Raw genomic sequence first — 16,108 nt, forward strand, 5'->3', positions numbered from 1 at the left:
TGATGTTACTTTTTGAGAACATGCCAAAGCCCAGTATTCAGGGCTCGGTTCTTTGTTAGGAGAGGTGCCAAAGGAAGCAGAGGAAGACAGCCCTTAACGCCTCTCCACCCATCCTTCTCCACAAACACTCCCAGAAGCCCACCTTTTCCAGCGTCTGCTCTCATAAAAATTTGAAACTATTTCCATAACCGTGCCGTGACCACTTAAACACCAACGAACGCGGTCGAGAAACTGCCCCAGCAGTTTCCCAACGCCGAAACCCCGCTGATGTCGGGAAATGTGCCCCAGCCACACGTCCCCCGTAAACACAACCGTGTTTTTCTCCGCCCTGGGCGAGAGGGGAGACGCTCCCCGAACCCGCGGTCACGCTCCGGGAAAATCCCGGGCTCGCCTTCTATTTCCTGAAGATGAACTTTCCGCCTGCCCGCGCTTCCTGGTTCCGGGAAGCGGCGGCGGGGAAAAGCAGGCTCGGGGGCTCGCCGCCGCCTCGGCGCCCCGGCGGAGGACGGGAACCGGGAAGCGGCTACCGAGACCGCTGTGAGAAAAGCCCCGAAGAAGCAGAGCGGAGCCGGGCATGGGACGGCGCAGCCGGGCACTGTGGGGAAAAAAGGTCCGCGGCGGGGGAAAGTCCCGGGAAAGGGGCGGGAGCGCCAGGCCGGCCCGGGGCGGCAGGGGGAGAGGGCCCGAGCAGGACAGTGCGGACCATGCCCGGGGAGCGGGCGACGGAAAGGAGAGCCTCGGCCGGCGGCCCAGCCGCGGCCTGCCGCCAGGGCGCTGAGACGCGGCGCCCCACAGAGAGGGGCCCGCCGCCCCCAGCCCAGCCCCACGGCGCGGCGGAGAGATAGGGAGGAAAGGAGAGAGGCCGGCAGCCCCGAGGCAGGGCCGCAGGCCAGGGCCCGGCCGCTCCTCACCTCCGGCGCCCGCCGCACAGGAGCACAGCAGGATTATCGTCCCCGCCAGATCCATCTTCACCGGGCCCAGGCCCCGTCGCCGCCTACCCACAGCACATCCGCCCCGGTCGGTGCCGGGATGGGGAGGGGCGAGCTCCGCGCCTCCCTCCGCTTTGTCCCCCGCCGCTCACTGGAGGACCGCTCGGTACCGCCCTACAGGCTCGGCTGGGATCGGCGGACCAGCCCCAGCGGCGGCGTCCCCCGCCCGGCAGCGCTCCGCTCCCCGCGCCGCCGCTTACTCCGCCCGCACGCCCCCGCCCGCACGCGCGACACTACCGGCGGGGCGGGGCTGGGCCGCGGGTCACGCCCCGCCCGGCTCCGCCCCGCCGGAAGAGAGTCAGGCACCAACGCCCGGCGGCGCCGCGGGGGCCCGGAGGGGCGGGGCCTGCCCGGCTTGGGCCGGGGTAATGGCAGCCTCTCGGCGGCAGAGCGGGGCAGGTCTCGACGCTGGGCGCCCCGTTGTCTCCGCTGAACGGAGACTTTTTCATTTTCAGCCCGCCTTCAAAGACCTTCGCGATTCAAGCGCAAAGGAAAACCCTCCGGTGAAGATAAAAACGTGAGCCGTTCAGACAAAGCTTTTCATTTCTTCTTCGTCAGGACGCTCGTCCTTACACTCAACTGTACTAACTCGGATGTTTAGTTTTTATGTCAGAGTTTGTGACAAGTTTCTCAGTTTACTGCTACTCCCTCCTCCTATTTGTGCTTTTCCATTCCTACAGCGCTTTCATAACACAAATAACCTCCCCCCTGCAAGACCGCTACAGACGGGGGAAACGGGTGTATGTCGAAATTGCAGTGAGCGCCCGCCAGATGTGGCAGCTACAGCTCAGATAAGAGAGCTGCTGAGCGCAGAAGATAAATTATCGTCCCCAAGCTGTATTTAAAATTTGTGATGAAAAGCTGAAGGTTTCCATAGGGAGAGAAGGAAGCAGGGTCGTTACAATGTCTAAAGAACAAAGTTAAAAGTTTATCAAGAAGTTTTGGTTGGGATACGGTTGAGGCTTCAAGGAATGTACCTAACCTCGAGTAGGATGTGAAAGAAAACTATGTGTCTTATGTGTTTTTTTGCAGTTACTTTGATGTAACATAGCAAAAATCTAACTTCTGGACCAAATTCGAGCCAGGAGTGAATCCCAAACGAACCTTGGGTAATTACAATACTAACATACACGCCCCTTTGTAGATAATGAGCGTGCTAATCAGGTAACGTCCGCGAATGTTTTAAACATGAGCTTAGATGCGTATGTATATTTAGGAGCGGTGAATGAATCAATATTGACTGATCAGCTGTATGTTATCGTTATAAACGCCGGGCAGTTGTTAAATGCCCGGCACCCACTTCTGCGGAACTGAGGTAAAAACAACTATCCTGGCACGGTGCACTGGCCGGGTGGCACAGCGGGTGCAGAGCCCTCCCTAAGGGCCAACAGTTAGGATGCGGCCTGAGTAACACGACTCTCCCGTCGCACTCACCACAGCCAGGTTTTTGTAACGCAGATGTTGATCAAAAAGCACCGAAAACCCTCCGGACCGCCGGAGCAGCGCCGCCGCCGCGCGTTCCCTCAGCGCCGAAGCAGCGCGCGGCGGGGGCGGGGCGCCCCCCCCTCCCGCGCAGGCGCCGCCCCGCCCCCGCCGGCCAAACAGGCGGGGCGGGGCCCTCCGCTCTGCCCCCCCCGGGCACCGGGACGGGGGTTGAGGGGGGTGTGGACCCCCGGTACCAGCGCCGCTCCCCCGGGGCGGGACGCGGGTACGGCCCTGCCCCGCCTCTAGCCGCCCCTTCCGGGTGGCGCCAAGGTCCGCCTTCCCCCCCACACCCTTACCCCGCGCCCCTCACCCGTTCCGACCTCCGCCCCGTTCCTCCCCGGGCTCCGGCCCCGCCCTCGGAGTGCCCCCCCCCCGCCCCGGGCCCCGCCGTGACCCGCGGCCGCTTTCCCCTCCCGCCCACACGTCCCCGGCGGGGCGGAGTCGTCGCTGCTGTTATGGCGTCTCGGGCGCTGTTGGCGAAGGATCAGCCGTTGCGGTGCCACTAGAGAGCAAAGGAGCCGGGCTGGGCGGCGGGCCCGGCATGGAGAGCCTGGCGCAGCCCCCGCCGCCTCCGGGCTCGCTGAAGAGGGGCGGCGGGGGCGCCGCCAGCCAGCTCCTCCTGGAAGAGGCGGCGGCGGGCGAGGGCGGCTGCAGGGACGGGCCCGCGGCGGCTGAGGAGGGTGGCGGGCGGCGCAGCCCTTCCCCTCAGCCGGCCCCCGCTCCTGCCGCGGCCCCTCGGACAGCGTCTCCCTGCCGGGCCGCGGAGGGCGGTGCGGAGAGCTCCGGAGCGGCGGCCGCCTCGGAGAGCGGCGCGGCGGGGGCCGGCTCCGGGAGCAGCGGGGCTCCCAGCCCCCCGGGGGAGGAGTCCCGCAGCCTGGACTCGCTGGAGTCCTTCTCCAACCTGCACTCCTGCTGCCCCAGCAGCTCCGAGCTCAACAGCGACGCCGAGGAGGCGGTGGCGGCGGCGGCCTCGGTGGGGGGCCCGGCCCCGCAGCCCGAAGGGGACCGGCCGACGGTGGGCTCCCAGCTCCTCTCCGCCTCCAAGGAGCGGTTCCCGGGCCAGTCGGTCTATCACATCAAGTGGGTCCGCTGGAAGGAGGAGAACACGCCGGTCATCACTCAGAACGAGAACGGGCCCTGCCCGTTGCTGGCCATCATGAACGTGCTGCTCCTGGCTTGGAAGGTACGGCGGGGTGCGGCGGGCCGCCGCCATGGCGGGGAGCGGCGGCGGGGCTGGCCGGGCCTTCCCCGGGCCCTCCGGCCGGCACCGCTGGAAGGTGGTGCTCGTTAAGGCTCGCTTCTTGCATAGGGAACTCGGAAAATAAGTTGACGGCTTGCGGTCCGTTGCCAGTACGCTGCTTGGGTGCTGCTGGCATATATAGACTTGCCTTAAAATAGGAATCGACATCGGGATGATGCTTCGCTAAACTGTGGAATGTATGGTCTGCAGATGCGTGCAGGTTTCTAGTAAGTAAACGTGGCTATTTATAGCACTGGAAACGCAGGCAGTGTTTTGGGAAAATAGGTTAGTTTTGCATAATGAAGTGTAGGCAGAATTGTACAAAATACAGATTTGTACAAGTAGCTGCCTGAGTAACAGGGATACATTTGTGCAGTTATGTAGCATAGATTCTATTTAATAAGTAAATTAGGTCGTGACCAAGTACAGCTTGGAGACCTGAAAGTTCTCAAGTTGACAAGAGGAAATGGCCTGAAGTTGTGCCAGGGGAGGATTAGGATGGATATTAGGAAAAATTTCTTCATGGAAAGGGCTATCAAGCACTGGAACGGGCTGGCCAGGGGAGTGGTAGAATCGCCATCTCTGGAAGTCTTTAAAAGATGTGCAGGCATAGTGCTGAGGGATATGGTTTAGTGGTGGTTTTGGCAGTGTTAGGTTGATGGTTGGACTCTGTGATTTTAAAGGTCCCTTCCAACGTAGATGATTCTATGAGTCTTGTGTTCTAATAGCCATCATGGATACAGACTTCTTGTAGTCTTCAAGTAATTCTTTTTAATGTTTAAGGAGATAAAATGTAAGGCATATTGTGACTACTAACATCTATATGTGAAAAGAGTATCTGTTGGAGAAGAGCTGTGAGGCAGTGTGCATTGCAAAACAAGGAGAAGAGGGGACTCCTCAAGAAATGCTGGCAATTCAACCCCCAAAGATTGGTGAGCTGATGGAAGGGAGACGTAGAACAGGAAAGCTTTGTGGGAATAGTTTCTCTGTTGTACTACCAAGAGGAAGAAATTTGGTGTTGGAGGAATAGCAGGTTGTTCACAGGTGTAACAGGTGACATAGGAAAAGGTCAAAATGGAAGTAATAGTGTAAGAAGAAATTTGCTTAGAGGAAGGTAACTTTCCAGAAGATTAATGATTTTGTTTGAGTTACAGTTTCTGTACATTTTTCTGAGTGGAATAGCTCAGACATCAGGAGGAAAGCTGTGGATACAGTGGTGTAGATGTTTACCCATTGGTGAAAGCAGTATAAGGAAGTTGTGTGTGACTTAAGGTGTTGCCTTCTGTAGGTTCTGCGATCTTCAAGAGAGTGTGAAGGTTGTCTTCAACTTCAGTATTTAGCACTTGCTTTCTATGCTCTCTCTAACATCTAGGGGTGAGTGGAGGGCCTTGGAGAACGTACTGTTCCTTGTCATTCTGTGTGGTGGTGTTTTAAAAGAAATCACTAGTTACAGGATTTTCCTTTTTAACTTTTCATTTAATAAAAGCATATAAATGGGACAGCACTGTTCTTAGTGTTTGCATTTAAGGTTTTGGAGGTCTTGTTCCTTAGCATTCTTCCTTTGTATCCTTAAATATGATTGCTTTCTTCTGCTGTCCTCCATCCAGGATTTTAACTGACATTCTGCTTTGATGAAATATGACACTAATGAGAATTAACGTGATACCGATTTTATAAATAGGTGAAAATCAAAATACCTCTTGGGAGTGCCGTACTGTTTCTTATCACTAGGATTACAGGAAGGGTTTTCTATAATTCTGTCTGTTTATGTAAAACCTTAGCAGAATTTACATGAGCTGCAGACAGGCAGCTAAATTGGTGAAACTGCTATCACATGACTTATTATTCATATGCTGGAGGGTTTTCCTCTTAGTTGCTTGTATATTGCCCCTTCTGGTAATTCATTTTCTTAATTAGTTGCTCTCCAAATTCACCTTTCTTTTCCCCAGTTTATAGTCTGGTACCATGTTGGCGTTGTTCGGAGTGCCAAGCTTATTGGCAGCTCGTTGGTACATCATTGACAGTAGCTAGCTATGTACCAAGGCTGAGGGTGGACAGCCACGTTCTTCTCGCTTCTTCTGAACCAGAATGAACAGTAGATTGGGTTGGGTAATTATAATTTGGGAACAAGGAAGCAGACCAAGAAATGAAACTAGGCAAAAGCAGAGCAAGAATACCGTAGTATATGTTAGGTGAAGAGAAGCTATGTGGCAGGGAAACTAAAATGGAGTAAGGAGGAGATGAGGGCAGGAAAGAAAATCACAACAGAGAATAAGAAGGTAAACAGCTAAGCTTTGGGTTGTCTTCCCTGTATCTGCCACCACTTTCCTTCTCAGAACTCTATCCTGACAGGGTTGAGAGTTTGGTCATACTGTATTTAGATGTGGTCTCAAATGACTTCAGATAATACATGCAAATGCTTGAAGTTGAGAAACAATACTTGCAATACTAGTTTTCAAATTTTCACAAACACTCCCCTTTGCGTGACCAACTACATGCTTTCATTATCCCAGAATGGGAGTGATAACCTTGAGATCCAATACTGTGTGTCAGCTGGGCTTGTGCAGCAGTGAAAATTGAATTCACATAATTGTTTGTGACAAGTGGCACATAATCAATTTGCTTAGAACCAAAATCTTTATTTACTGCTTAGTACTAAGTGGGAAGCCTTCAGAGGGTATGTGGGCCATAATCATGGAAACGTTTATGCCTAAAAACTCAGATTAACATTTGGATATATTAAGGAGGTGCTCAAAATGCAAGCTTCTAATTGCCACACTGGAGTATTGTTTTAAATATACTAACAGTTCTGTGACCTTCTGTTTGTATGTCCCGTTGTCCTCATTCAAAACAGTTTTTTTGAGACAACCCTCACTGAGTAAAGGTATACTATGCTATACTAAACTACTGTAAGTAGTTTGTTAATTTGCTTAAAGGACTGTAATAACAAGAAAACTTAAGGTGTACTGTACCTTAGGTAAGTGTGCCATATACTCAAAATATTTATCCCTAGTGGTTATGAAGATCTTGTTCATTAATGGAGCAAGATTCTTCTTTGTTCCTAGTCATTATTTGTTTCTGATTATGCCTTTTGGAGGTATTTTTGATATTAGAGCTAAGATCTTGGGGATACAGGCATAAAGACTACTTTAAAAGAATTGATTCTTGTAGAGTGCTGCATCTGTGTGTTCTCATCTGTGAGTGAGATACTGGATTGGTAATGCTTGGGTTTTTGGAAATTCTGAAATAGTAGCACCCATTGGGACTGTTCACATTCCTTTTTTGATAGTACCAAATTTTGGAACTAAACTTGAGATAAAAATGCTACTTCTTTTATCCATTACTTTCCAAGGAACCTGGACATAGAACTTTGAGGTGGCAGATTGTAGAAGCTGTACTTTTAAACATTACAATTATGGAATGACTTTTCTTTTGAAGTATTTTTGCAGACTGCCTATATAAGCTTAACTTGCTATTTAGCCTTTAGAAGATAGAGCCAAGGAGTTCTGCTAACAGAAGTGTTACAGAAATGCTCTACTAAGTAAAAAGAAAACAAAAGCAGTATGGTCTCAACTTGAAAAAGTAACTTGTGCAAAAACAGTGTGGTAGCCATTTAGACTTCTGTGATGGAAATGAAAGCAGAGGTTGAGTGTTGAAACAGACATTTCAAAAGGTACGTACAAGCATGGGTTGTTTCTACTGATGTAGTGTATGGCACTCTCTTTCATCTTGTTTAAATCTTAAGACTGCTCAGTCTTTCCTCAGACTTGTGGCTCCCTGTGTAGTTAAGCTTAGCAATGCAAAGCTTGCTTTTCCAAGTACTTGTTGTGATCTTTGTTAGGTGTGGTTCATGCACCACTTTCTGAAAACTTCTGGCATTGCATTAAACTGTAATTTTGTGTGGGTGTAGCCCTTCTCAGGCTGTACTCCATGGCAATCATCAGATGCTAAAAGCTTAGTAAGGGTGCCATGTAATTCTGCTCTGTATGTCTTCGGTGGGATTTAATGTCATGTGGCTGAAGAACGCTGTGAACCTTAATGCATTACACAGAAATTACATATCTGAAATGTCCAGGGAACAGAGAAACAAACTTTTGGAACATAAAATAAGCCTAAGGGAACAAATAATATAAAACAAATATAAATAATATTAATCTTATCTTGAGAAGTGAGTCCATATGGAATAATCCTGGTAGAGTATTTGACAGCATCTTTAAAAGTTTTTTCTATCACAGTTCTTTCTACGAAGGGAAGAAATAGGGCTGCGTTCCCTATGTGCCAAGCTCTACTAAAATTTTGTTAACTTTCAGAACTGTGTGAATTACCTGTTTAGGCAATTGTAAGAATTGTGTAAGTGAAGGTTATATAACAGCTGATGCTTAGATGTATCCAAGCTAAGGTGCAGAGAAGAGGAGTAAAAAATTTCTAGTTAGAAATTTTTAGTTTTAGATTCTCATAAAAATGGCCTCTTCTCAGCGGAGGCAACTACAACATGCTCCCGCTGATATCGATGTGATTTGCTGGACTCTGCAGTGGAGATGCCTGGTCTGAGCTCTGGCACTGGCCCTTCACACGTGATCCTGTCTTCCGTGTTACTGACCTAAACCTCCTTATGGCCAGAATTTGCACAGATTGCTCAGATGAATTCGCTCAGCCTCCAAAGGTGAGTTGCTGGTGAGCTTCCGATGGATGCTCAGCAGAGGCCTTGGCAGCCTTCCTCCCTGCATCTGTGGGATGGGCTGAGCTTACCCGTCCATTCGTTTTCCAGCACGGGAAGCCTGCTCCGAGAGGCTGGAGGAGCCCTCGTTGGGGGATGAGATGTTGTGGGGGGGCAGCATGTACTACTAGGTTATGATAGTGTGGTAAGTCTGTGAAGCTGTTCCTGCAAGACAAGAGGTGTGTATTTGCAGGGAGTATTTATTGGTTTTTGTCAAGGCAGCTTGAAGCTACCCTTACCTCTTCCGGAACGCTGAATGCAGGGGACTCGCATGTTTTAAATAAACATGTTCTGAGACTATAAATAATAGGCCATTAGAAATTTGCATAGTCCCTTTCTATATGCATAGTATTTTTGGAAGTGTTAGCTTCTGTGCAGGACTATATAACTTAATTGGTTTTTTTAAGCCCTTCTGAAGAGTGGGAGAATATGGTGGAAAAATATTTAAAATCAGTACTATGTAGTTTTCCAGTTTGTAGTCTAATGCATAGAAACAGTATATGTTGTACTAGCCAAACGTTCCATATGGAAATTTGGTTACCAATCTTGTCTTTTAGTTACAAAGGTGTCTCTGATGTACCTCACATTGTAGTTGGGTGAGAAAGTTTTAGTTTCCAACTCCTGAATGTGGGAAATGAAAAGTAGCTAGAAATAGGAAGAGAGATCGGGGCAGAAGACCAGGAAACTGCAATAGAGGGGGACAGGAAATGGGTGGGAGTTGAGGAAACACGTTTTTCCTAAAATGTAAAATTAATGTAAAAATCTAGCAACTAAGCATTGAATCCTACTGAGAAGACTTGTCCCTCAGAGTAACAGATTGTTATGGACAACAACAGCTTTCACTACTACTGTGTACGTTGTTTTCTTTTGGTGATTTATGTGGAGAATGACTGTGGTTCTGTATGATTTTTCTCTCTCCCTTAAGTTTTAAGGTGTTTTCTTTCCCATTTCCTCTTTGTTGCACGTTTCCTGTAGCTTAAGCACTCGCAATGAAGCTCTGAACAGTTAGGAAATGTCATGTTCTCTCTGTACCCTTAAGTCAGCTCTGTTCAGAAGTACTTAGGACTATGCTGGAACCCCATTAGCCTGCTTTAAAGGTGTGATCAAGGTCCTCCAAAACATGCCAGCCCTTAAAATTATGATGTGAAGTAATCCGTTAACTTTGTTTAGCATTTAATTAAGCAGTTAATTTTGAGATTTAGCTTGTTAAAATGCCTTACTGTGAGAGATTCTGCATATACTTTGCTTTGGTTCTGCAGTAAAAAAAAAAAATTGCTTAGCATTACAATCGTGAGGGAGAATTCAGCTTGTTAACCAATGATGCAAATAATACCTCCTTCAAGTCTGAAATATTAATACATTTACGCCATGAGTGTGTAGAGCTCAAATACACATAACCCATGTAATTGTGCTTTACAGCTGCCGTTTGTAGTGTAGGCAATGCTTCGGGATTCCCAAATGGGGTGCGAAGCAGAAACCCCCAAGCAATGCTGGCTGAGCTGATATGAATGGTTTTAAATAAATAATAAAAAGAGCTAGCTTCGCTCCTGAAAGAATCGTCACAATAGTCCTGCTAATAGTTGAGGGCACAATGCTAACTTTCCTTCTTATTATACTGGCACATCTGTGTAGTCCCGGCACCTCTGCAGGCATAGCTGGTGTGAGTGATTCTGTCCTGTGCCGTTATATTGGCTCGCCTTCGGAGCTGTAATGAAGCAGACCAGCTCGGGGCTGTGCACAGCTCATGGTTGCTGAGGTTTGGATCCTGACCATTCAGAACTGGGAGGTTAAGAATGACCTTTTTGAACCTGTACTCCTGTTATTTTTATGGCACAATATATTATATGTATGTGCATACTCAGTATGAATATTATGAACAGGAAAAAAGACGATGAAAACCTTTAGCCTACCAAGTATTAGTGAAACTTAGAGAAGTTCTGGTAAGAGGTTAAGAAATTTTGTAAGTTACAATCCATTGTCACTCATATAAAGGATGTTTTCAAAAATTCATGTGCCTATGCACACATGACTGATTTTTCTTTTTGTTTAATTCATAGCATCTTAAGGGTTTTTTTTATAAGCGGAACCAATTTAGCCTTCCTTCTTAAGAGTTTGTGCTTCACTAGTTTCTTGCTTTACTAACGGTTTATACTTTCATTCCCTTGCTTCCCCAGATCCCAGTACTGTTCAGCTTCTTTCTACGTTCAGCGACGATGGGTTGGTCAATGGGTGGCATATGCCATGTGGCCAATTCTGACCTCAGTGTGAGCATATTTCTTAGCCAGTGTATAAATAACAAAGCCATATTAACTTTGTGTTTGACACATTTGCCTTTTGCCAAATATGATTAAAATTGGCAGTGAGATAGATTCAATCCAGTCACACCTCATTTTCTCTGGAAAGTTATTAAAAAGCTTAGTTCTTAGGTTCTCAGGAAGGAAACCCTCTCCATCACAATGTGAACAGTGTAATGTGTTGCTATAGTGTGTATTTTTGAGTTTGGGATGCTATATCCCAAAGGCTTTTTGCGTATTATTCTTCCGTCTCATGGCTTTCTACTTCCTCTTTCCTCTCCACACCCAACGAAGTAGTTGGAGCCTATTAAATCTTAAACAGGAGTTAACAGTCTCACATCATGTCTTTCTATCTGTGTCAAGGAGAACAGTGATAAGCGTTGAGAAACTTGATTAAAAAAAAATCCTAACAGAAGGCTTTCTAGACTTTCAGTGGAAAGATGTTGAAGAAAGATAGGATGAGAAGATCAAAAACTGAAGGGAAAGCTTAAAAACCAAACAAAAAAACCCCAAAAGCAAGCTCTAGAAAAATAAAATTCATATTTATGCAGAGAAAAATTGAGCAGATTATGGTTAAAGACAATGTACTACTCTGGTATTCCTTCAGATTGCCAGAAGCGTGCCTTTGTATGTGTCTGTGCTTTGGCTGTTACTGCAGGGAGATGTGTAAGTGGAAGTGCACGACCAAAACCTCTACCTGGGATGCTGGTTGTGGGAGAGGAAGGTATAAGAAGCCTTTGGCTCTGGCGGCTGCCAAGGTGGTTTTAGCAGGTGACAATGCCAGGAATATGTCAGGGAGAGGGTAATGGAAGCTTCACCACCAAGTTCTGTGTGTCCAGTCTCCTCTGTATGAAGCGAAACCAAAAATCCTTGAAATGTGGGCACGGGACGGGAGGCTGGGAGGTCACGCCTCCTCCCTGTCCCGGCACCTGTGGCCACCACACTCTGCATCCCCTTGTCTGTATGCAGGAACTTTGTGAGTTAAGGCTCAGTTAAGCATTACAATGAAGGCAGGGAGTCCAAAGCTTTTCTGAATAAAGTGAAGTTTTCTTAACAGAGCATGGCTGCAGTTCCTGCTCCGTTCATCCTGGATGCTTGTGGCTGGGCAAGTGCGGCCAGCGATGTGAGCTGCTCTGTGGTCCAGGGGATGCTGGTGCTATGCTTTGCTGCGAAGAGGGAGCACGATGCAGAGAGCTGCAAGTGGGAGAGAGTTCTGTGTGCATGTGGCTGCTCTAAAAATCAAAATGCCTTTTTTTAACCTCCTCTTGTAGGTGCTATTTAGTAGAGGCCCTGGGAAGGTTCTTGGTCCCAGTATGCTAATGCTCCTATAAACTGTTGAGGCAGATGTGCTCTGAAGACTTCCATCTTAGAAATACGTTATTGATACTTTCCAAACTGTGGTGCTTTTGACATTTTAAAGAGAATATGCTTTTACTTTCACAGATTAAGCTGCCACCAATGATGGAAATCATAACGGCTGAACAGCTGATGGAATACTTAGGTTAGTAATTACGATAAATGGTTTTCAGTTATGTGTTATACTTGTTAGTGAGTAGTAATATAGAAGGACTGTTTTGTTTACTGTTTCATTCTGCTTGACTTGAACGGGTTCTTCAAGAAAACTACTGATGGCATTCAGTTACTCGTGCTTTTCCTTAATTGCTTTTAGAAGTTTTCTGTCCTGCTCTCCTAACTGGTAGTCCTAACTAATGATGCAGTTGGTGTGGGTTAGGACACTGACACATTGGTAGATGTAAACTTAGGCATGTCTCTTACAATGTTGTTCTGTTAAGTTGACAGAATGTAGTAAGTCAATTGTGCCTTTAATTGTCTGCAGTAACTCTAATCCTTGGTACTATGACCCGATCAGAATAACAGGAAAAATTAATTTAGTTGTTGCAGTGATTGGGGTCTCATTTGCAGGCACTACTCCCTTGCCAGATTCGGTGTTCAGCAGAACTGCAGCAGTTCCCGTCTGATGAATCTGTAACTTCAGTAGCCCAGAATGAGCCAGGTGTTAAAAGTGCAGTTGGGATAGTACTTAAGCTATATGTGCCACAGTGCTTTCCCTTTGCAGCCGAACAAATATAAAACGTTTGAGCTTAATAGACTAGGTTTTGATTTTTCTTAAGCGGGAGAAAAAAATCCCAACCTTACTATATTTTCTTTCTTTTTGCTTGTAAAGAATGTAGCTTGTTCTATTCAAAAGCATATCACTGAATCTTTCAGTGAAAGAAAAAAGTTAATTGCATAATTTGAAAAAAAATAAAGTCTTAAGAAATCCTGCTGCCTGTGTCTAAACATTTCTTCTAGTTGTATTGATAGAATAATACTGTGTGAAGTCACTGCATAATCATAGTTGCCACAATGTGTGTATTCTTTCTTGAAGGCGTATATTAGCTTCTTGAATTATCTTACTAAATTGAATAACAAAACTACTTGCTGAAATTATTTAGGTTCCTATTCAGTCAACAGGATTAGCAATTGCCAAATGGTTCTTCTACAGCTTAAAAAAAATAAAAAATGAAAAACCCTTCAGCCACTGTGAACGATCTTAACTTAAAAGATTATAGGTTAGGAAAGCTGTAATTATATTTTTCTTTGAGTAGAAACATATTTTTTAGGAATGGTGCAAGGGAATAAATACTAAAAATATTGAAATAAAAACTGAAAAATTTGGGAGAGGCAGTTTATGGATACTAGTCACCAAAAACTTTATAAATTTCGAACCCCAGTGTCTTCATTAACTGATTGATTGCCTTTGTATTGTAGACACAGACGGAATACAAGGCTTTCAGAATGATAGCATTATCGTTGTATAGAAACATGCCAAAATACAGTATCAGTCAGGATAAGTGGTTGCATCTTTAAATTGCGTTACGCAATTACATATCCTATTGTGAATAGTTTGACCTTTTAATATTTTTAAGCTGAGGCATGGAGGTAGGTAAATTTCTGAATAATTAAGAGATTGGTATGATACTCCAAGAGATTATGAAATGCTGCTTTGGTAGTAACATTGGCCATTTGAATTTTGTCTCTTAATATGCTCTTACTATGGTCTTTATACTCTTATTTTACTCCATAATTATAATTCAGGTTATAAAACAATGCGATCTCATTAATTTGATAGAGAACTTCAATGATGGTATTTATGATCAGTCAGCTTCAGTCAGGAAGTGTTCATGGAAATGTTGAAGTTTTGAGTGTGGAATAAACTTAACTTTATTTTTGGTTTTTTTTTAGGAGACTATATTCTTGATGCCAAACCTAAAGAGATATCTGAAATTCAGCGTGTAAATTATGAGCAGGTAAGGAGCTGCTCCTAAAACATAACTGCTTATGTCTGAAGGAACTAAAATTTTTTTTTTCTCACCTAAGGTTTATCATCTTGTTCAAAACCAGAAGCATATGAACAATTGTTTGTGGTTGGTTTTTCCTTTTTTTTTTTTTTCCCTTAGGCTTGATGTAGAGTATCATTTATACATAATTCCTGTAAGTGAAAGAAAAACTTGGTATCTATTAACACAAGTAATGATTTTTTTTTTTTGGCTGCAATAAGTTTAATGAAGAAATTTTGGTTTTATTGAGGAATTGTAACAGGGAAGTACAGATGAAGTAGATAACGGGGTGGTTGCTCTTTGAAGTCTTCTACTGTGCGTCCTTCAGTGTGCTCGGTTGTGTGATGCCTGCTAGACTTTCTCTGAGGATGTAAACTGAGCAAGAAAGAGATCTCTGTTCGTAACTTGTGATGGACAAAAAGAGGTTGATTCCATATTATGAAAGGCAGTATTATTTGCACTGACCACTACTTTTATGTCATCACAGAAGTATTTCTATGTTAAAGATAATACTATTAGTTTAAAAAAATATTGATGTATCGTATATTATCTTGGAGCAAATTTTTCAAGTTCTGTCTGCGGTCACAGCTGGTTTTTTGATTAGTCATGGAAAAATGATTTGAATTTATTATAGGTGTTAGGTTTCAAGATAGTTCTAATTATTAGGTCTTCTTTTCTTGCTCTCATTCAGTGTTGGAAATTAAATCAAGTGTCTTGGGATAGCTGAAATTAGAATGAAGATTGAATGTGGATTCTTTTAATGATAATCCAAAATATGACTTGTATCCAATTATATGAATTATTTTTGTAACAACAAAATTAGCTATATTTTTTCCATACAATTTCGTGCTGTAGAAGATTATAGCTATAATGAACTTAAAGGAGGGTGATGAAAACTATGTACCTGGTTAAAGTACAACCTCTACGGCATTCTTGTGCTCAGCTATATGGGTTTACTATGTAAATGTCACAGACACTTTCCTTAAATATTTAACTGTACAATTTTAAAGAAATCTTCTCTTCTAGTAATGTTCTAAATGTACCTGTAGATGCATGAGTGATGTCACCTGAGAGGGAAAATGAAACTAATTAGGCAACTGAGTCTTAAAAAATTATAATGTTTCAGAAGCATTGGAACTAAGTCTTGGTGTTAATCATAATTTTGTGTTTATCTTGTCACACAGGTAATATTCTTTGCCTAAACCAATACATTTTCTTATACAAGAAATTCAAGTAAATTTTACAGACAGCTAGATTTGTAATGCTTGATTTTAATGTAATTTCAACATCTTGAAAAGATAACTCCTTTCAGCTGCAACTTTCTTTTTTTTTTTTTAACATACTTGAGGCATTTAATTAAGTATTTGAATGAAAGTTGGATTAAATAAAAAAGAAAAGCACAAGTTCTAATGCACAAACTTAAGAACAGGTCGCCCAGGGAGGTTGTGGAGTCTCCGTCCTAGGAGATATTCAAAAGCTGGCTGGACTGGTTCTGGGCAGCTGGCTGTAGGTGGCCCTGCTTGGTAAGGGGATGTGAGCCGGATGACTTCCAGAGGTCCCTTCCAAGTTCAACTGTTCTGTATATTTATATCCTCGCTTATTTGCATTCATTTTTTTTAGAAGCTTGCGCTTTGAAGGCACGGAAATAGCTAAAATAGAAATGATACTGTTCAAATTGCAGTGAGAAAGTTCTGCGGTTTTCTGGACAGTTCGATGTATTCCTGCTTTTTTACAAAGTAAACACTACAAAATAAATGCCACTAAAGTCTGTAGATGTATGATCTGAATTTGTGGATGGATCTGAATTGTGAATTGCTATAGGCTTTCTTCCTATTCATTTAACGGAGTAACAGTATAGCATTATTTCTTCCAGAACACCTCTGGATAGGTTTTCATACTTGATGTCTGGTCCCTATTAATGAAATTAACTTCTTAAGTAAGGCGGTTTGGTTTGCTATTATAAGGATAAAAACTTTAAAAAAATAACAAAGTCTGAGCCACATCTTGAGAATTACTTACAAAATCTCGCTAAATTCTACATC

The 16,108-nt window shown here is 44.7% G+C and overlaps 2 protein-coding genes across 10 annotated transcripts in view; one reads left to right on the forward strand and one right to left on the reverse strand.

The window, feature by feature from the left end:
* Window positions 1-2,522, reverse strand: part of ADAM10 (ADAM metallopeptidase domain 10) — a 52,663-nt gene extending 50,141 nt beyond the window's left edge. The window contains exon 1 of one of the 3 annotated variants that reach the window (XM_054214580.1): window positions 2,424-2,522. Coding sequence is in view for 1 of the 3 variants with exons in the window: in XM_054214578.1 (XP_054070553.1) it covers window positions 912-966 (55 nt within the window). In the remaining 2 variants the exon portion in view is untranslated. Of the gene's footprint in view, window positions 1-911; window positions 1,199-2,423 lie in introns of those variants that run through there. The other 2 variants (XM_054214579.1, XM_054214578.1) reach the window with 2 other exon arrangements.
* A 320-nt stretch (window positions 2,523-2,842) lies between these two features.
* The window catches only part of MINDY2 (MINDY lysine 48 deubiquitinase 2), a 33,434-nt gene continuing 20,168 nt past the window's right edge, over window positions 2,843-16,108 (forward strand). For 3 of the 7 annotated variants that reach the window (XR_008468460.1, XR_008468459.1, XM_054214581.1), the window contains exons 1-3: window positions 2,847-3,657; window positions 12,169-12,226; window positions 13,972-14,036. Coding sequence is in view for 4 of the 7 variants with exons in the window: in XM_054214581.1 (XP_054070556.1) it covers window positions 3,016-3,657; window positions 12,169-12,226; window positions 13,972-14,036 (765 nt within the window). In the remaining 3 variants the exon portion in view is untranslated. Of the gene's footprint in view, window positions 3,658-12,168; window positions 12,227-13,971; window positions 14,037-16,108 lie in introns of all 7 variants that reach the window. The other 4 variants (XR_008468461.1, XM_054214582.1, XM_054214584.1 and 1 more) reach the window with 4 other exon arrangements.

This window comes from Rissa tridactyla, chromosome 9, assembly GCF_028500815.1.
Source record: "Rissa tridactyla isolate bRisTri1 chromosome 9, bRisTri1.patW.cur.20221130, whole genome shotgun sequence".
Taxonomy (NCBI): Eukaryota; Metazoa; Chordata; class Aves; order Charadriiformes; family Laridae; genus Rissa; species Rissa tridactyla.